Source organism: Lepus europaeus, chromosome 10 (genome assembly GCF_033115175.1).
Source record: "Lepus europaeus isolate LE1 chromosome 10, mLepTim1.pri, whole genome shotgun sequence".
In the NCBI taxonomy this organism is placed as follows: domain Eukaryota; kingdom Metazoa; phylum Chordata; class Mammalia; order Lagomorpha; family Leporidae; genus Lepus; species Lepus europaeus.
In genome coordinates, this window is record NC_084836.1 from 65,152,086 (window position 1) to 65,173,385 (window position 21,300).

Consider the following 21,300-nt stretch of genomic DNA (forward strand, 5'->3'; position numbering starts at 1 on the left):
AAGTAGAAAATTCCAGTGACCTCCGTTCAGGAAGAAGGCAGCCGCTGGGGAGACCCGGTGGTTACCTGTGCTGGGGGCCTTGTAGGGCAGAGCCCTGCCCTTCATACCTGTAAGCGCCAGAGAGGATGTGGAAGGCGGGGAGGGAGATCTTTGGGAATAGGAGCCATGTAAGCATCCAGTAGGGTTCCTTCTCATGGTGGGAAGTATAGGAGTAGAGAATAAGGAGTTCTTGGGGCTGGCTGGCCAGAGGCTGGCCTGTAGTCAGCTACGTTGCACAGTGGCTGCTGACTTGGCCCAGGGGTTGGCCAGCTTTGAGATCCTGGGAGGTTTCTTGCCATGGCTGTGCCTCAGTTTCCTCACCTGTAAGGCTATCATTGTTGTGGTCTCTGTTGCACAAAATTGTTGTAATGATTAAATATAGCCTTCCCCAGTCATCTTAAAAAAATTATTTGCAAGGTGGAGAGACAGAGATCCCTCCACCTGCTGGGGCTGGGCCGGGCTGGAGCTGGGAGTGGCACTCCATTTAGCACATCGCTGTGTCTGGCAGGGGCTGAAGAACTTGAGCCATCACTGCTGCCCCCCAGGGTGTGCGTTAGCAAGAGGCTGGAGTCAGGAGAGGGGGTCAGCATCTGTTGATTTGGGATGTGGGCATTTTAAGTGCGAGGCTGGATGCCTGCTCCCTCTCCAGTCATTACTACATAATCTCTTAGCATTATTTGGAATTCACTTTTTTCTTTGCAATTTTTTTCCCTTTCACCAAAAAGTGGTGTTTCATCAGGGCAGGGATGTTGCCTGTCTCATTCTCCAGTGTATTCCTGGTGCCTTGGCTAGTGGCTGGGACATAATAGATGTTTAGTAAATATTTATTGAATACATATGTACATAAATAAAAAACTTTATCATAGTGCATGGGAACGAAGGGCTAAGGAGTCAATTTCCATCACTGGCATGATCGTTACTACTATCATTTTCATCCCTGTGAACGTCAGTGGTAACTGTCACGGAGGTTTTTAGATGTCAAACATTTAGGACTTCCTAGGAAAACCCCTTAAAGTTGCTGGAAAGTGTAAAATGTGTCATATGGGAGAGAGGTGAGGGAGAAGCTGGGTGTGGGCCTTGGGGGAGAGGGCATTTGGAAAAGAGGAAATCCCGGTGTAGGCTGTGAGGGTGATGGCCGGGAAGGGTCAGATGGGCCATTGTCTAGGGCTGTGGCTGAGCCAGGTGAATGATTCTGGACGAAGAGCTGACTGTGGCTGCTCACAGAGTTGAGTCCCGGAGAAGCAGTCTCAGAGAAGATCTAGGAACCTGTAGAAGCAGCTGAGCTCCTCCCACAAGGGCGGTTTGGTTGGGGGGCTACTGGCGGCTTCCTGGGCACTGTGCTGCTGCTGCTGGGACCTGACAGCCCCCCGGCGTCTTCAGTGTGAATCGCCAACTTCTTTGCATCACTTGCACCTGATTGAAAGTCACCACTGCCGGGACGGGCTGGGGTCACAGGCCTGTATCTTGGCTGTTAGGGTTTAGGGAAGCTAGTTATGTGGGCTGCGTGGCCGCTGGAGCAGTGGGAGAAGCTTTCTCCCCCACAGAACCCTTAACCACATGGCAGAGTCAGTTCCAGGTTGACTGTGAGCAGTGGGCAGAAGCCCCTGTCGTTTGGTTTGTGCGCAGTCTCCTTTCCTGCCACTCCATCCACTTGATTCACAGCTGTTAGGAGAGAACTGGGGAATGAGGAAGCTGGATCAGAAGCAGAGCTGGGACTTGAACCAGGCACTCGGACATGTGAATGTGACAGTCTGATAGTATTATCCAAAGGTTTCTGCCATGATGCCTCCCATCCCACATGCACTTGACAGCGTGCTCTTGCTATTCACCTCTATCAAGAGATGGAGTCTAGGGACAGGCACTGTGGTGCCCTGGGGTAAACCACACGCAGGACACCTGCAGCTCACGTGAGAGTGCCTGGAATAGGGCACCACTGCATCCGATCCAGCTTCCTGCTGATGTGCCCCCTGGGAGACAGGGGTGATGGCTCAAATAATTGGGTCCCTGCCACCCATGTGGGAGATGTGGGTGGAGTTCCTGGCTCCTGGCTGTGGCCTGGCCTAGCCCTAGCTGCTGACTGCTCTGGCAAGACCTGCACTTTTCAGCTGCAATAGTACTGTATTATGAAATACTTGACATGAAAATGCAGACTGGATATGAAATCCTTTCACTAATGCAAGAGTTTTAAACAGAACCATTGTCTAAGGGAGAGAAAAGGAAGAACTGGTGGATTATCATTTTTTTTTTGACAGGCAGAGTGGACAGAGAGAGAGAGAAAGGTCTTCCTTTGCCGTTGGTTCACCCTCCAATGGCCGCTGCAGCCGGCGCGCTGCGGCTGGTGCACTGCGCCAATCCGAAGCCAGGAGCCAGGTGCTTCTCCTGGTCTCCCATGCGGGTGCAGGACCCAAGCACTTGGGCCATCCTCCACTGCACTCCCAGGCCAGAGCAGAGAGCTGGCCTGGAAGAGGGACAACCGGGACTAGAACCCTGTGTGCCGGCGCCGCAGGTGGAAGATTAGCCTATTGAGCCGTGGCGCCGGCCTATGTATCATTTTTTAGAAAAAGGTTATTTATTTGAAAGGCAGAGTTGCAGAGAGAGAGTGCTTCCATCCACTGGTTCCCTCTCCAATTGGCTGCAATGGCCGGAGCTGCACTGATCCGAAGCCAGGAGCCAGGAGCTTCTTCCAGGTCTCCCATGTGGGTGCAGGGCCCAGGAACTTGGGCCATATTCTACTGCTTTCTCAGGCCACAGTAGAGAGCTGGATTGGAAGAGGAGCAACCAGGACTCGAACCGGTCCCCATATGGGATGCTGGCACTGCAGGCAGCAGCTTTACCTACTATGCCACAGTCCTGGCTCCTATATATCATTTCAACTGTTGGAAAACTGAACGACTTTGAAACAGGTTTTATGGGAAGCTCCTGGCTTCAGATGGGTGCAGCTCTGGCCGTTGCAGCCAATCGGAGAGTGAACCAACCAGTGGATGGAAGACCCCACCACCCGCCTCTCCTCTCTGTGTTACTCTGACTTTCAAATAAATCTTTAAAAGTTTTACATGTTTGTGGCCTACTTCTTTTTTTTTTGAGAGTTTTTTTTTTGACAGAGTGGATAGTGAGAGAGAGAGAGAGAGAGAGAAAGGTCTTTCTTTTTGCCGTTGGTTCACCCTCCAATGGTCGCTGTGGCCGGCGCATCGTGCTGATCCAAAGCCAGGAGCCAGGTGCTTCTCCTGGTCTCCTATGCGGGTGCAGGGCCCAAGGACTTGGGCCATCCTCCACTGCCTTCCCGGGCCATAGCAGAGAGCTGGCCTGGAAGAGGGGCAACCGGGATAGAATCCGGCACCCAAACCGGGACTAGAACCCGGTGTGCCGGCGCCGCAAGGCAGAGGATTAGCCTGTTAAGCCACGGCGCTGGCCTGTGGCCTACTTCTATGAGTAGTTCTCTTAATATTAACCATGAGGCTGGCGCCGTGACTCAATAGGCTAATCCTCCATCTGTGGCGCCGGCACACAGGGTTCTAGTCCTGGTTGGGGCGCCGGATTCTGTCCCGGTTGCCCCTCTTCCAGGCCAGCTCTCTGGCCTGGGAAGGCAGTGGAGGATGGCCCAAGTGCTTGGTCCCTGTACCCGCATGGGAGACCAGGAGAAGCACCTGGCTCTTGGCTTTGGATCAGCGCGGTGCACCAGCTGCAGTGCCCATTGGAGGATGAACCAACAGAAGGAAGACTTTGCTCTCTGTCTCTCTTTCTGTCCACTCTGCCTGTCAAAAAAAAAAAATATTAACCATGAGTCATTTTAAGAAATCAGTGCTAAAGATTTTTTTTTAAAAATTTATTTGAAAGGCAGAGTGACAGAAGGAGAGATCTTCCATCTGCTCATTCATTCTCAAAAAGGCCACAATAGCTGGGGCTGGGCCAGGTTATACCCAAGAGCCTGGAACTCTGTCAGGGTCTCTGATGTGGGTGGCAGGGGCCCAAGCACTTGGGCCATCTTCTGCTGCTTTCCCAGGCACAGTAGCAGGGTGCTGGATCCGAAGCAGAGCAGCTGGGACCTGAACTGGTGCTCTGATGTGGGATGCTGCGTTGCATGCGGTAGCTTAACCTGCTGTGCCACGGCGTGGGCCCCAATACTAAAGGTCTTGATCAAGAGGGGTTGAGCCGTTATTCAAGCACACAACCTAATACTGAATACACATTATGAATACAGAAAAAAATGTGTGTGCCAATTATAGATAAAAATATATTTTTAAAAAGATTTATTTATTTGAAAGAGTTACAGAGAGAGAAGGAGAGACATAGAGAAGTCTCCCATCTGCTGGTCAACTCCCCAAATGGCTGCAATAACTAGGGCTGGAACCAGGAGCCAGGAGCTTCCCTCGGGTCTCCCACCTGCATGCAGGGGCCCATGTGGGATGTTGGGATGACAGGCGGTGGCTTAACCTACTGGGCCGTAACTCGGGGTCCCTCAAATTGGTATTAACTTTCCAAATCCATGTCTACCCATCTTTATCGTTGCTTGCATCCGTTTTCTAACTGGTTGGTTTTCTCTCCACGCCATTTCCTCACCTCCACCTGCCGCAGACTGTGAGTCCCAAGGGGGCAAGGATGTTACTGGTTATTTTCCGAGTGTGGAGACCCATGAAGCTCTGGGCTGCCTTACCCTGTCTGTGTGATCTGGGGATGCTCTCTGACCCCAAGTTCCCTTTAGCTCATCTCTCCAAACAGGGCCTGGACCACTTCATTCCTAGTATACCAGGGTTAGGATTTTCCTCTGGGGACCCCAGCCACCACACCTAGATCAGTCAAAGTTATGGTCAGCAGCAGAATCCTTGCCTGGATGACGAAGCAGAAAAATAATTAGATATGGGGTAGCTCACTGAGTGGTTGGGAGGGCTGGAGACCACGCAGGGGCTGAATTTCCAGGAGTAACTCCCCAACGTGGCTGGGTAGTCAGGAGGACACTGGTGCAGCCAGCAGGATTAGACACCGCTGCTAGGCCAGCACCTTGCCCTTGCAGCTTTCTCTGCTATGGCCTGAGGGAGCCTGCTGCCCCTTGCCACTCCTGGGCACCAGCCCCTCAGTCAGGCACAGAGTATTTGGTTGTGGACCGAGATCACACATCTGGGGAGCTGGGAAGCGCTCTTAGCCCCTCCAGGTAACGTCTCTCTCCACGCCATGGTGCTTCTTCCATTTTTCTTTTTCCTCCTCCCTTTCCCTGTTCTTTTAAATATTTATTTGAGAGGCAGAGGCGGAGGCAGAGGGGGAAAGGGAGAGGGAGGGGGAGGTGGAGAGGGGGAGGGGAGTGGTTAGAGGGAGAAATAGCTTCCATCCACTGGTTCATGCTCCAGGTGCTTGCAATGGCTGGGACTGGGCTGGGCAGGAGTGAGGAACCAAGAACTACATCCGGGCATGGGTAGGAGACCAGCTAGCGGAGCCATCGCTGCTGCTTCCCAGGGTCTACATTAGAAGGAAGCTGGAGTCAGGAGCTGGAGCTGGTAATAAACTCAGACACTCGGGTATGGGTTGGGGCTGTCCCACCTAGAGAATTAACTGCTAGGCCAATTTCCCGCCCCTACACCATCCTCCTAAAGTGGGGAGTTCCCCAAACATTGAAAGAGGGTCAGAGGTGGGGTGGCCACAATGAGGGTCAAGTCTCCATTCTCCAGGACCCCACCCATCCTACCCAGATGGCTGAGGGCCTCGCCTGGTCCGGGGTGTGGTGAAGGCTGTAGGGGACCATGCTGATGGTGCAGGTTGGGAGGAGGACAGTGATGCCCCAGCGGCCCTCCTGTCTACTCAGCCATGGTGGTGCCGTCAGAACTCAGAGGTGGGAGTGCAGGGAAGATTCCTGAAGACCATTTCAAAGGGGGAGCAGGCTCCATGGCTTGGGCAGCCTCAGGCTGGACTGGCACTTCGGAAGCTCACCAGGAGTCACGACAAGGGCTTATGAAATGACTGACCATGATCCTACTTGAGTGACTCATCAAAGAAATTACGTCGGGGATGATGGGAGCTGGGGCCCCTTTCCCCACCTTCAGGTGAGTGAAGACGCCTGGAGAATTATGACTCTGGAAGAATCGTGATTGCTCGTAATAGTGGTGGCATAAAGGAGCAGTAATGGGATGTATCTGGGACAACACCTTTCAGAGGATGTTCTTGAGTAGGGTCTTACAGGATGAGTAGGAGTTTGCCTGTGGGCATGTCGGGTAAGATGCACAGGGGGAATTTCTGGCAGAACAGCTTGTGAAAAGGCTGGCCTGGGGGCGGGGAACTGAGCTGAGAAGGGGAGGCAGAGGTGGGCTAGAGGGGACACGCTGGTTCCCGTGCCTGAGTCACTCCTGAGCACAAGAGCAGTGTGTCTGTGAGGGATGAGAACTGCCTGAGGTCGGAGGGAATGTGGGGAAGAAGACTGGGTCTCCACCGACTCCCGAGCGGCTCATGTCATTGGTGGGGCGTTGTGGGTCCTCACTGGGAGCCAGAGCTTCTGAGAGTGCTTATCTGGAGAACGAGGAGGTGATAACGGGGTGTGGTGTGCGGTGTGCCCAGAGGGGCGTGGCCGGGAAGAACTGTCCTTTCATACTACCCACCAGCTGCTCATTAGTTACGGAAGATGCTCCTGGAAATCCGGGAGCAGAAACCTCGGTGGAGGATCTGTGGGCAAGGGGCAGGCAGCTCAGGGCAGAGGGTGAGCGGGCTTTGCTCTCACGCTTTCTTGCTGCTGGCTCCCTGGTTAGTTTCAGCTCTGGCTCTTGCTTCTCAAGCTGGGGATTGCCTAGGATCCCTGCCCAGCTCTCTCCTGAAAGGCATCTGGGGTGGAGTCAGTCCATGGGCTTCTGGGAGACAGGTCATAGGATCTCCTGACAGTTTTCCCTCATGTCTAACCCGGGTCCTTTTGCACGGGAGTCGTCAGGAACAGAGAGCCTTCTGATCAGAACCCTCAGACACTCCCTTTCCTGAAGCCCAAGAGCTGACCAGATGTGCCACTGGGTGGAGCAAGACTCAGGCGCAGGTGGAAGAAAGTGGGAGTGCAGGGCCAGGCAGAGCTCCCCAGAGGCTCTGGGTAGGTCACCTAGTTGGTTTGCAAGTTCACAGCCATCTGCCTTCCTGATGGATGTGGCCTTCTAGCTACCGCCTTGGTGTAGTCATGGGAGCCACCTCTCTCAGGGATCCAGAACAGTCTAGAAGGTACTGCATGCCCTTTCCCCAAAGCAGCATTGCTTCCACTCCTGTCCTAATAATCCATGCTCTGAGGTGTGGACTATGGGGTAAGATACAGAATATCTCTGTTTTAACTCCATCACTTTCTGTGTGGTTTCTGTTAGGCTGAGGTTAAGTCCAGCACCAAAAGTCTGGGAGGAGGAGCGGTCAGGGAGTGAGGAGACACCCCTGGAACCCATCAGGGTAGGGGGGTCGGCCTCATCACCATGTGGCGCAGGGCCCCTGTCACCTCCTTGTTCCGGAGTGTGTAGATGACGGGGTTGAGCATGGGTGTGATGACCGTGTAGAAGAGACTGAGCACGCGGTCTGTGGTCACGGAGGACCCTGCCCCGGGCCGGATGTAGGTGATGCTGGCTGTCCCGAAGAAGAGGGAGACCACAAGCAGGTGGGAGGAGCAGGTGGAGAAGACCTTGCGGCGGCCCCGGGGGGAGGCCATGGCCAGGATGGCTCTCAGGATGCGGGCGTAGGAGGTGACAATGAGAGAGAAGGGGACCATGATGAAGACCACGGTGGCTGTCATCACGGAGATCTCACTTCTGTGCTTGCCGGCACTCGCCAGCCTCAGTACTGGCAGGATGTCACAGAGGAAGTGTGGGATGACCGGGTGCCCAGGGAAAGGCAGAGTGAAGATGAGGGAGGAGTGGGTGGTGGCCGTGATGATGCCCATGAGCCAGGAGATGCCCACCATGGCCACACAGGCCTGCTGGCTCATGAGGGTGGCATAGTGCAGGGGCCGGCAGATGGCGGCGTAGCGGTCGTAGGCCATGGCCGTGAGCAGGCAGCACTCTGTGATGCCCAGGACGATGAAGACATACATCTGGGCCACACAGCCCTGGAAGGAGATGGCTCGGGGCCGTGGGGAGGCCAGATCAGCCAGAGTCCTGGGCACAATGTCTGTGGTATAGAGGAGCTCCACCAGTGAGAGGTGGTGTAGGAAGAAGTACATGGGCGCCCGCAGGGCAGGACTGGCCCGGGTCAGCAGGATGATCAGGGAGTTGCCCAGCAAGGTGACCAGGTAGACCAGAAGCACCACCCAGAACGGGGGGCCCTGCAGCAAACTGAGGTCGGAGAACCCCAGGAGGAGGAATTCAGGCAGGGCGGTTTGGTTGTCCAGAGCCATCACTCCAAGCTAGATCCGGTGGCACAGCCAAGACAGAAAAATCACTTAGGAATAGCCAACATTTCTGTAGTCAAGCAAAACACTTTTCGTGCAGCCTATACTAAAATCAAGGGAGAGAGTATATTTTTTATTTTTAAGGATTTATTTATTTGAAAGGCAGAATTACAGAGAGGGAGGGAGGGAGGGAGGGAGAGAGAGAGAGAGAGAGAGAGTCAGTCTTCTATTTGCTGGTTCACTCCCCAGATGGCCACAATGGCTGGAGCTGTGCCGATCCAAAACCAGGAGCCAGGAGCTTCTTCCGGGTCTCCCACATGGGTACAGGGGCCCAAGGACTTGGGTTATTTTCCACTGCTTTCCCAGGCCATAGCAGAGAGCTGGATTGGAAATGGAGCAGCCGGGACTCAAAACAACACCCATATGGGATGCAGGCACTGCAGGCGGTGGCTTTACCTGCTATGCCACAGCGCCAGCCCCGAATCTTCTTCTTACAGATGAACCTGAAGCTCGGGGAAATGAAGTAATCTGTTTAAAGTAATACTGAGGGAGTGGCAGGACTGAATCCCTGGACTTGAGGGACTTGGCTGTTGACTCCAAATTCTATGGGTTCCCCACTATTTCCAATGCTCTGGCCCTGTCTCTGGAGCCTCCCTCCCATGCAGAGACACCAGGTCTGCACTTTGGGTTGTTCTCCAGAGTGGGGGGTTGAGCAGCTGCTGGGACGTGGACCCCTCTGTACCCTCTAGATGGAGACTGGACAGCACCAGGGACCATCTTGAGCTGCTGTGTAACGGTGAGTACAGTGAGTGGTGGGGTTGGAATGCCACAGAGTGACAGGGCTACTTGTGATAATACTGCCTTCGTGCGTCATGCTTTGGGATCCTGGCACCTGCACCAACTGCTTTCTTTTCCCTAACCTGGGCACCTGTGATTGGGTACCCCAGCTGGCTTGCCTCTGTCCACCCTGTTCCCTTGGCTTCCGTGCGTGGCCATGGGATGCCCCTGCAGAGGATGTTTCTACTCATTCTGTTACAGCCTCATTCAGGGGTAGGCGTTGAATGCAGTGGCTAAGATGCCACTTGGGATGCCTGCAGCTCACATCAGAATGCCTGGTTTGAGTCCTGGCTACTCTGCTTCCTGCTAATGCACACCCAGGGAGGCAGCAGGTCCAAGCAAGTACTTGGACCCCTGCCATCCGTGTAGCATCCCTGAATGGAGTTCTGGGCTTCCTGCTTCAGCCTGGCCCAGCCCTGATTGTTGGGGACATTTGGGGAGTGAACCAGCAGATAGTCTGCCTTTGAAATGAAGTGAAAATAAATAAAAAATTAAAAACAAACTGTGTAGTATTTTGCAAGCCTCAGCTTGAATTCCTTCTATGACATCTCCCTGTGCTGCCCTTGCTCAGAGAAACTTGTGGTGAGTCAGGATTCAAAGTGACATTTAGGGTGGGACAATGACCAACATGTGGATATGACAAGGCATGGGTCTAATGGCCGACATTTTAGAAGGGTGCTGGGCAGTCTGTTTGAGTAGCTGCAGTGACGGGGAACTCACCACCTGTTGAGGTAGCCCCTCCCAGCTTTGGCCTCCTCTGTTCATAGGAAAAGCCTTGATGATCTTGTTCTTGGTAAGTGCCCGTGTTTCTCAGAATTTCTAGCCTCTCACGCACAGCATGAGAAGGCGTCTTTGTCTGTGCTCCCCCAAGACACAGCTGGAGCCCAGTGGGGGCTGGGGAAGTTAGGAGGGCAGTCTGTTGAGTCACGGAGGTTTGGGAGCGTGGCCAGACAGCTCACCTCGGCCTTCCAGAAGCGGTTTATTACTGTTTTTGCTTAGAGTGTGTGTGCCTGTGCGTGAGTGTGCGTGTGTATGTGTGTTATGTGTTGTGTGTGGGCGCCGGGCAGATGGTAGCCATAAAGGAGGATGCTGGTAGCTGCACCTGTGTGTTCTGGGATGGGGGCCACACAGACGTGAACCTGAGAGGCCCTGACCACGGTGACGTCCACCTGTTCACACCCCACACACGGACACACAGATGCACACGCCACCCACCACCTCACTCTAACACTTCTCCCCACACACCCCGTCCTGTGAGACACATTGTAAACATGCATGTGGTCCCATCCCCACAGCCCTCACAGCAAAGCTACTCGCACACCAGCCTGGCTCTTCCCTGAGGCAGAAGCTGTCGCCTGTTCCCTGTCCCCTCCCCAGCCCTTCTCCCTGTCCAGCTGGGCTGGCCGCGTCGGGATCTCGCCTCTGCAAAGGCAGCAGTGGACATCCCTGGACTCTTCCCTGCCACGCCCAGGGCCAAGAACCAGCTGCCGACACTCACAGAGGCTCCAGGACCCTGCGTGGACCCGATCTGCCCCTGCTGCTCAGTGCTCCTTGTCCTTGGCAGCTGCCCTTGGCTCAAGGCTGCCCAGCACTGGGTGGGGCACTTACTTGGAGGAGAGATGGTGGCGGTCACCCAGCTGGGGCAGGGGCTGTGGGGCACAGGCAAGGCTCTGCTGCTCCCCTGTCTCCCGGAAGTCCCACTCTCTGTGGCACCCACAGTTATTCTGCAGCCGGGGTGGAGCCTCCGCCCCTGCCAGGCACCAGGGAGGCCTGACTCTTGGGGTTTCCTGTTTAACCCTGAACTCAGGTAGTGCTATGGGCCAGATAATCTTGCCGGTTCCCCAGAGTCTGCTGTATCCACTTCTTTTCCCTAAGCTCATTTCTCACGGTCCACTAATGCCTCCTCATTTCCTGCACTGCGCTGCCTTTCCTGAGTCACTGTCGCCATCCCACTCACGGGGGGGTCTCCTGGTCGCAGGTGCTTGGATAGGTCTTGCACATTGCTCATTTAATTCCATTCTCACTCTGTCAGAGTGTGCCTGTCTGTCTCCTGGCACCTGGGAAGATAAGACGGCATTTCTCAAACTCCCTAACATAAGCTGGTTTCCGCCAACCTGATGGCCCCTGGGGTAGGAACTGGGGAGAGAGGAAGGGAGCAGAGGCTGTGTTTCTCCTGCTTCCTGTCTCTCCTGACAAGTTCAGTCTGCTTTTCCACACCAGTGGCTGCAGCAGTCTCAGCACTTCTGAAGCATCCATTTTTAAAAAAATACTTGAATTTAAGATTTTTGTTGTCAGATAATATTATGTATTTATGGGGTAAAATATGATATCTTAATATATGTTTTCATTGTGGGATGATTATATAAAGCTAATTAACAAACCCATTACCTCACATACTTACCATTTTTTTTCAGTGAAAGCTGTTTTTTTTAGTAGTTCTGTGTCTAATAGTAGGGAGTAGGAAGCAATTAGGCAAATACAGTTGATGCATACAATGGAATTCTGCACAGCATTGGTGGTGATAATGAATTGTGACCCATCCATTTTACAAAGCACGGATAGAGGTGCAAGAGAGGTGGTTTTGGAGTCACTGTTAGGGAAATGACTTCCTAGTGCCCCCCCACCTAAGATTTATTTATTTATTTGAAAGAGTTACACAGAGAGAGAAGGAGAGGCAGAGAGAGAGAGAGAGAGAGAGAGAGAAAGAGAGAGAGAGAGAGAGGTCTTCCATCTGCTGGTTTACTCCCTAATCGGCTACAACAGCTGGAGTTGGGCCAATCCAAAGTCAGGAGCCAGGAGTCTCCTTCTGGGTCTTCTTCCGGGTCTCCCACGCAGGTGCAGGGGCCCAAGGACTTGGGCCATCTTATACTGCCCTCCCAGGCTGTAGCAGAGAGCTGGATTGGAAGTGGAGCAGCCGGGACTCGAACTGGTACCCATGTGGGATGCTGGCACTGCAGGCGGCAGCCTTACCCACTATGCCACAGCGCCGGCCCCCTAGTGCCCCACTCTTGATCTTGGCCGTGATACCAGATTCCTTGGCAGGCCTGATTCACAGTGTTGCTCAAAAACTCATTCTAAGACACTTAGCTGAATATTTGCTATCCCAGTCATCTCATTAATTTTGTCTCGTAAGTTCCTAATTATTTGAAACATATTTCTGCTTAAATGAACTAGGGTGGCATCTGTTATTTGCAGTTGGATCCTGGCTGCCACGCTGATGTGGTATTTAGTACCAGAAATGACTGAAAGGGTGAGAATCCAGAGTTGATCATTTTTTCTTGTTGTGTTGAAAGATGTTGATGATCCAGGTGCCACAAGAGGATGGAAAATGGGTGGGCTTTGGCTTTCGGTCATGAAAGAGTTGCATGAATGATTATTATTGTCTGAAGTGCCACTGAACTTGAGAATAGTATTATGGGAACAGGGGTTCAGTTAGAGTGGGGTTGGCTGCTGCTCCTTAACTGCTCTGAACAGATTAAAGAAATGGACAGGGTTAGGATTTTTAGAGTTTCAGATAAATACATAGAACCGTCAGCTTTGCTGAGAGCTCGGGGTAAAAGGGGACTTTGGGCGGATCCTGCCTGCCACGCAGATAGCTCTGCTGCTATGGGGATCTGAAGGTGTTGGAGGGCTGTGGCCCGACTGGTGCTGCCGGGGCCAGGGGGAGCGGTCGTGGAAGTCCCGGTGGAGTCAGGAAATCCACGTCCTCCTCCGCTAACAACCGCTGCAACTTCGAGAAATGGTTCCTTGTTTGTTATTCGGTCTCTAGCAGGGGCTAAACATCTGACCGTGGGATTCCATGTGACAGTGGAACCTGCATGGCCCTTTGTGCCCCAGCTGCTCTCTGACTGCTAAAGCTGTGTTGCCGAGCCCACACGAATTCCATTATATATGTATATAATTATTATATATATATATACATATATATAATTCAGCCCTGAAAAAGAATGAAACTGTGGTTTACAGGAATGTAGATGGAACTGGAGAGGACATCATGTTTAGTGAAATACATCAGGCACAGACAGAGAAATATTTGCATGTCCTCCCTCATTTGTGGAAGCCAAAGTCCGTTGAGCTCGTAAAGACAGAAAACAGAATAATGATTGCCAGAAACTAGGAAAGGTAGGGAGAAGGGAGGATAGAGAGAGGTCCAATAACAGGTGAAAAATACAATTAGGATAGGCTGGCGCTGTGGTGTAGCGGGTAAAGCTGCCGGCTGCAGTGCCGACATCCCATATGGGTACCAGTTCCCCAAATGGCCACAACAGCTGGAGCTGAACTGATCCAAAGCCAGGAACTAGGGGCCTTCTCCGGGTTTCTCATGTGGTGTAGGGGCCCAAGGACTTGGGCCATCCTCTGTTGCTTTCCCAGGCGCATTAGCAGGGAGCTGGATCAGAAGTGGAGCAGCTGGGACTCAAACCGGCACCCATATGGGATGCTGGAGCTGCAGGTCGGGGCTTTAACCTGATGCATGGCAGTGCTGGCCCCTGAAAATTTTTTTTTGAAGATTTATTTTATTTATTTGAAAGGCAGAGTTACAGAAAAAGAGGGAGGGAGGGAGGGAGAGGGCGAAGGCGAGGGCGAGAGAGAGAGAGAGAAATCTTTCACCCAGTGGTTTACTCCCCAAATTGCTGCAATAGCTGTGGCTGGACCAGGCCACAACCAGGAATGTGGAACTCCATTTTGGGTCACCCATGTGGGTGGCAGGGGTCTGAGCACCTGCACTGTCTTCTGCAGCCTTCCCAGGAACATTAGTGAGGAACTGGATAACCCACTGTGTCACAACGTGGCCCTGAGCTGTTTGAATTATTATTTTTTAAAAAGATTTTATTTATTTATTTGAGAGGTAGAGTTACAGAGAGAGAGAGAGAGATAGAGAGAGAGAGAGAGAGACAGAGACAGAGACAGAGAGAAAGGTCTTCCATCTGCTGGTTTACTCCCCAAATGGCTGTAACGGCTGGAGATGACCTGAAGCCAGGAGCCAGGAGGCAGGAGTTTCTTCTTCTAGGTCTTCCACTTGGGTACAGAGGCCAAAGGACTTGGACCATCTTCTTCTGCTTTCCCAGGCCATAGCAGAGAGCTGGATTGGAAGTGGAGCAGCTGGGACTCGAACTGGTGCCCATATGGGATGCTGGCACTGCAGGCAGAGGATTAACCTACTGCGCCACAATGCTGGCTCCTGTTTGAATTTTTACACTGACATTTTTTGTTTAAGTTCAATAATCTGCTTGTGAAAATAAGTTTAAATGGGAAAAAGTATTATATGATACATATCCCCTCTAAACCTCTAACAAATTTGCCTAAAACATGACAAACACAGTAAGATGTTATCTATAAACAACATGTTATCATATTAGGATGTAAAATGCTTACAGCATCACTGGGATCATCAACCAATTTGGTTGTGAACAAGAAAGTGCTCTGTGTGTAGCAACACAGCCTCTCTTCTGCACAGCAGCACCCAACGGCCACATTCCTTCTCGCGCCGCCTACTTCAAACTGTCTCTCTGTGTATTTAGGAAGTCACCCAAGACTTTTACCACACAGTGTGCTGTTAATATTTGGAGCTTTCGGAATGTAAATGCAAAGTTTTCTTATACAAACACCAGCTGAGCACGGCACACACGTAGGAACGTTTCTAACGTGTCATTTCGGACGCACTCACATTGCTTTTTATCAGAGACAAACAGAAATTTCTTGTCCCTTTTCACCTTAGAAACTGTTGAAAAATTTCTCAGGAGAAGGAGGGAGGGAGGGAGGGAGGGAGGGAGAGCGAGAGAAAGAGGAGCTGTAATTTTTAAACTGCTTGTTGCAAATAAATTTTAAGTTGTTCAAAGGATGGGTTCTCAGGAAATTTCTAAGTTTACATTTTTATTTTCTTTAGAGATTATTATTATTAATATTTAATGGCTTATGGGAGAGAGAGAGAGAGAGAGAGAGAGAGAGGCAAGCACTCCACGAATGCCTGTAGCAGCCCCTGACAGGCGCCAGCAGCTCAGTCTGAGTCGCCCATGTGGGTAGAAGGAACTCAGCTATGTGAGCCATCACCTGCTGCCTCCCAGGCTCTGCCTTAGCAGAAAACGTAATCGCAGCTCGAGGTGCTTATTGAATCCAGGTAGTCTGATATGGAGACTAGTGTCTTTTAAAATTTATTTGAAAGGTGGTGGGGGCAGATAGAGAGAGAGAGAGAGAGAGAGAGAGAGAGAGAGAGAGAAAGAAAAAGAAAGAAAGAAAGATCTTCCATCCATTGGTTCATTTTCTAAATGGCCATAACCACTGGGGTTGGGCCAAAAGCCAGACCTTCTGGGTTGCCCATGTGGGTGGCAGGGGCACAAGTACTTGGGCCATCTTCTGCTTTCCCAGGCATTTTAGCAGGCAGCTGGATTGAAAGTGGAGCAGCTGGGATGTGAACTGGTGTTCATATGGGATGCTGGTGTGGCAGGTGATGGCTTAATCCATCATGCCACAATGCTGGCCATTTACCTGGTTTCTTAACTGCTGGGCCAAACCTCTGCCTCTAAGTTTACATTTTTTAAAGTACTTTATTGATGCATGAGTTTCATTTATAAAAGTTCAAAAATCTTTTTAGAAACTTCTATTTAGTAGATGAACACATGGATGTGGTCTGAGCAGCCAGAAGAATGATACTGGGTCAAATCTGACGAACAGAAATATCCAGAGTTTAGTGTTTCTAAGACTAAATTTCTAGAATATATTGAACAGAAGGGCTAAGGCCTCAAAGTACATTGGTTTTAGAGACTTGAAACATTCCTCTAAGAACATTCAATGGCTATTGATTATTGGCCCATGGTAACTTAAATGTCTTTGACTTTGACCGGTGATTGCTTTAACCTGCCAGAGCCACTGTATACAGAGAGTATTTTTCTGTTTATTGAGAAAGGATATCGAACCTGGAATCAAAGGTTAGTGATTTCAACACAACTCACTTTATGTTTACATGTTAAAATTTTTTTTAAAAAAAGAATTATTTATTTGAAAGGCAGAGTTACAAAGAGGCAGAGAGTGAGAGCGAGAGCAAGAGCGAGAGAAAGGTCTTCCATACACTGGTTCACTCCCCAAATGGCCACAATGGCTGCAGCTGGGCCCATCTGAAGCCAGGAACCAAGAGCTTCTTCCAGGACTGTGATGCAGGTGCAGGGGCCCAAGGACTTGGGCCATCTTCTATTGTTTTCCCAGGCCATAGCAAAGAGCTGGGTGGGAAGTGGGGCGGCTGGGACTCAAACCAGCATCCGTATGGGATGCCAGCACCACAGGCATCCAGTTCGAGTTCTGGCTACTCCACTTCCTACCCAGGGGTACAAGGGGTACCAAGGGGTACAACTTGATATATTTTTAAAAGGATTTATTTAGTTTTTTTGAAAGACAAAAGTACAGAGCTAGAGAGAGAGGAAGAAAGAGAGAGAGGGAGATTGATTTTTCTTCTGCTGGTTCACTTCTGAAATGTTTTCATTGGCTGGGGTGGACCAGGTGGAAGCCATGAGCCTGGAACTTCATCTGGGTCTCCCACATGGGTGTGGGGCCCAAGCACTTGGGCCATTAGCTGTTCCTTTCCCAGGTGCACTAGCAGGGAGCTGGACTGAAAGTGGAGCAGCCAGGACTCAAACTGGTGCCCATACGAAATAAGGCAGTGTCTTAATCTGCCATGCCACAATGCTAGCCCCACAACTAGGTATTTTTATCTATGTGTGTGTGTGTGTGTGTGTGTATATATATATATATATAGTCACTGGAAAGTCACTTTATTGCAATGCCACCAGCAGCACAATCTGTTCCCAATATTACCCTCCTTCTTCCTTTAAGATCCTATCTTTCTTTTTTTTTAAAAAAAATTTATTTTATTTATTTGAAAGAGTTACAGAGAGAGGTAGAGACAGAGAGAGAGAGGTCTCCCATCTCCCATCCCCAGATGGCTGCAACAGCTGGAGCTGCGCCAAACTAAAGCCAGGAGCCAGGAGCCTCCCCTAGGCCTCCCACGCGGGTGCAGGGGCCCAAGAATCTGGGCCATCTTCCACTACTATCCCAGGCCATAGCAGAGAGCTGGATCGGAAGAGGAGCAGCCAGGACTAGAACCAGCACCCATATGGGATGCTGGTGCTTCTGGCCAGGGCTTTAACCTGCTGCTCCACAGCGCCAGCCCCAAGATCCTGTTTTTCTTAAGTGGTCCCATGAACGCCTTCTTCTCCTCCAGTCGGGAAGCAGCCATGGCCAAACTTGGAGGTGGTGTCGTTGGGCTTAAGGTCAATATTCTCCTGGGCCCGCCACCTGGTCTGCACCGGCAGGGACTGGCGGAGGGTGAGCACTCGCTTCTTGGTCCCACCACACAGCCTTTCAGCACGACAAAGTCACTGGTCACTTCACCATACTGCATGAAGCCACCTGGAGGGTCGATGCCCCTGATGGACAGGTCGTGGTGGGTGGAGGGTGTTCTTGATCGGCTTGCTGTCCCCATCAGGGTAGCCCTGCCCGGTTTTGTAGATCTTGTTGATTTTTGTGCAGTGATGGTAGCCTTCCTGCCTAGCCCACACCATGGAGAAGGCCCCCAGTGCAGGGTGCCACTCCCCAGTACAGGTGACTCTGCACAGCCCTAGCTGGGTCTGGCGGTGCAGCTTCATGGTGAACTCTTCGTAGCCTTTGCCCTTGGTCACGCCAATGACATCAGTCGTCTCGTCCTGACCACTTGGCTCTCTGGAATCTGCTGCTCCAGCCATTCGCTGGCCTAGCCATGGTGCTGCCATTCACCTGGATCTCCGTCAGGTGGGCTGTCCCCTGCTGTGGAGGAAGCAGGTGCATCTGCAGGTGGGCCGTGATGGGGATGACCAGGTAGTCCTCCTTCACAGCCAAAGCCGTCTGAAGGCCCTTCTTCTTCCACTTCTGCCCGTTCTTGTAAAAGCACCTTTTGCACTCAGGCTGATATGGTCAGCAAAGAGGGTCTCGAAGGTGCGAAGACCTCGAGGGATTTCCACGCAGCCCACGATGCCTACGACCACTGTGAGCAGTGTCTCCACGGTGGTCACAGCCTCTCCAAGTTCCTTGTTGCTCCCCTTGGAGCCCAGCCTGGCATCTTCCTGCATGCTGTGAGTCAGGCCGTCCTCGTGGCCCAGGAAGGCGGTGAGGTGCCGGGGCTTGCACGAGTCATCCCTGGGGAAACTCTTCACCTTCCCCCCACCGCCTGCTGCCTGCCGCTGCGTTTTCCTGGCAGGAAGCCCAGGGACCCGTGTCTGGGGGAACTTCCGGTGCGACATCTCGCTGCCGAATCTGCCGGTGGAGTCTGTGTGTGCATTTTGTAAGGATCACCACAATCTAGCTAGTTAACATATTTCTACGCAGTTATTATCGCAGAGGTACGATTTAATTTTTAAAAATTGGCAGATAATACTTGTACATACTTATGGAGTACCCAGTGGTATTTTGATACATGTATGCAAAATACAACGGCCAAATCAGGGCAATTAGCATTTCTATCATCACTCCAGACATTTATTGTTTCCTGTACTGGGAAAGCTCAAGAGCCTCTCTTCTGGCTATTTTGAAGTATGCAATAAGTTATGATAAACTGTATGAAAATACTTCAAAAAGTTCATGAAAAATGCATTTCAGGGTGTGCATAGCATACACGGGGGCCCTGCTCTGTGGTCCCAGTGACATGGGACCACGACTCTCAAGGCAGCACATTCTGTCCCTACCTGCAAAGTAGTGAGCCCCTCTCTGTACTCACTGAAAAGCACTTGCCTTTTGATTCCGCTTTTCCTTGAGATTTCAGAGAGGAACAGTGGTGGTGGGTACCAGAAGCCCTGGAGCAGGACACGCCCAGGCAGCAGTCCCAGTGGTCACGCAGGCCACATGGGGCAGGGGCACCGTGTCGGAGCCTTCCTTGCGGGAAACGCAGCTGTGTGGACTCCTGCAGCCCCTCCACTGAGCTCAGTGCCTGTGGACCCCGGGTCCCCGGTGGAGAGGACCGCAGGTGCCCCAGGTGGGGACTGGTCCCCTGGTGGGGACTGGGGTCCTCTTGCTTCCCTTTCTCCTGCAGGGAGGGGTCCCTGATGCTTCTGTGCTGTGGTGAGGCGTTTCCTTCTGTTCTCCGTCCATCCGAGGTTTCTGTGCGTGACGGGCGCTCTGCCACTCCCCCGATGGACTCCAGTGGTCTCCTTTAGCCGTCTCCATCAGAACGTGGCGTTCATTCCTGTCTGTATATGGGGTAAGGGCAAAGGGCTTTCCGTCAGCGTCTCACTGATATCCAATAAAATTCCTGGCCTTTGGATGAAAACATGATTCATTTATTTGTTTGACATAGAGGGAGAGAGGAGAGAGGAGAGGGAGAGAGGGAGAGAAAGGGGTTCATTCCCCAAATGCCTGTAAAAGCCCTGGACTGGAGCTGGATCTGGGTCTCCTAACACGAGTGGCAGGAACCCAGAGCCCAGAGCCATCGTCTGCTGCCTCCCGGGAAGCAGGATTCAGGAGCCAGAGGCAGGACTTGAACACACACACTCTGATATGGGATGCAAGCATCCCACCTGGCAGCCTAACTGCTAGGCCAGATGCCTGTCTCTGGTCTTTTGTTAATATTTATCAAGACTGTAAGGCTTTTATTTGAGAATTGCATCCAAGCAGACTCCTTTAATCTGTGAGTAGTCCTCTTCAGCGTTTGACATTTTATAAACGAACAAACACTCCATTAGAGGGAAGTGTTAGCTTAGATCATTCCTGGGACATTGATTCCATTGTGTGAGAATTTTAGTTCCTTGCAGTAGTTTCCTAACTTGGTGCATGTGACAGTGTAAAAACATAATATTCCACTAGAGGGAGCCATTTACTAATGTATTTTCTCAGGCTTTCCAGTGCGTGCCTTGGGAATTGCGTCTTTTCTACAGGAACATAGGCTAAACGCCATATCCTAGGTCCTCATGCCACTGATCCCACAGGGACCTCACACAGAAATTTTTTTCACACCATAATAACTTTGAAACGGAAGACAGAATGGATTTTCTAGCTACTAATGTGGCTTGCTAGTCCTTAGGGGCAAACTGGAAGTTGTTGATGCAAATGGCATTTGTTTACTTTACCCTGGCTCATAAGTTGTGTATCTTCCCGGGGTGGGGAGAGGGAGGAGAAACATTCAATCAGGGACTGATTCAGGTTGGGCGCTTGGCTGAAGGTGCTGCTTGCAGTGCCCACATTCCACACTGGCGTGCCTGACCTGGTCCTGCCCCCGGTGCTGACCCCAGCTTCCTGTTAATGTGCACCAGCAGAGGCAGTGGTGACGGCTCACGTAGTTGTGACCTTGCCACCCACCTGGGAGAATTGGATGAAATCCTTGGCTCCTGGCTTTGACCTGGCCCAGCCTTGGCTGTTGCAGCATTTGGGGAATGAATCAGCAGATGGAAGAAGTCTATTTGTCTTTATGCCTTTCAAATAAATTAAAAGATTAAAAAGAAAAGAGACTGGGGCTGGTGCTGCAGCGTGGTGGGCTAAGCCTCCACCTGCCTACAGTGCTGGCATACCATATGGGTGCCAGTTCTAGTCCCGGCTGTTCCTCTTCCAATCCAGCTCTCTGCTGTGGCCTGGGTGAGCAGCAGAAAATGGCCCAGGTGCTTGGGCCCCTGCACCCACATGGGAGACCCGGAAGAAGCTCCTGGCTCCTGGCTTTAGATTGGCCCAGCTCCGGCCGTTGTGGCCTTTTGGAGAGTGAGCAAGTAGATGGAAGACTTTTCTGTCTGTCTGTCTCTCTATAGCTCTACTTCTCAAATAAATCTTAAAAAGAGAGAGAGAGAGAGAGAGAGAGACTGGGCTGCACCATCGTCTGAGACTTTTATTCTCAGGGGACACAGTGAGGGAGAAGGGTGACCTAGAAATGCTGCTGGGCTTCGTGGGAGCCTTTAAAGCCTGTTTCCTGGAGAAGATACGTTCAAGACAGACCCCACAGGGACAACAGTTTGAACGTTTTGCCAGGTCAGTCTGCCCATCTGAGATTTGCCTCCAAGACCAGATGCCCAGTGAAGAGCCACTGAGGGAGTCAGAGGAGAGGAAATACCCCTGCCTCACATGCCTGCTGTTTAGGGCCTGATTCCTTGCAGCTTCCTGCG

The 21,300-nt window shown here is 51.7% G+C and overlaps 1 protein-coding gene and 1 pseudogene across 1 annotated transcript; both read right to left on the reverse strand.

The window, feature by feature from the left end:
- Positions 1-7,426: 7,426 nt before the first annotated feature.
- On the reverse strand, positions 7,427-8,368 carry LOC133767678 (olfactory receptor 10P1). The gene has a single exon (XM_062202111.1). It carries the CDS (start codon positions 8,366-8,368, stop codon positions 7,427-7,429), a length of 942 nt encoding a protein of 313 aa, XP_062058095.1.
- Positions 8,369-15,851: 7,483 nt separating this feature from the next.
- LOC133768055 (large ribosomal subunit protein uL3-like) lies at positions 15,852-18,462 on the reverse strand (annotated as a pseudogene).
- Positions 18,463-21,300: the final 2,838 nt, after the last annotated feature.

Bases quoted from the DNA above. Each gene is read 5' to 3' on its own strand.
- LOC133767678 (XM_062202111.1), bottom strand. From the start codon at position 8,368: ATGGCTCTGGACAACCAAACCGCCCTGCCTGAATTCCTCCTCCTGGGG.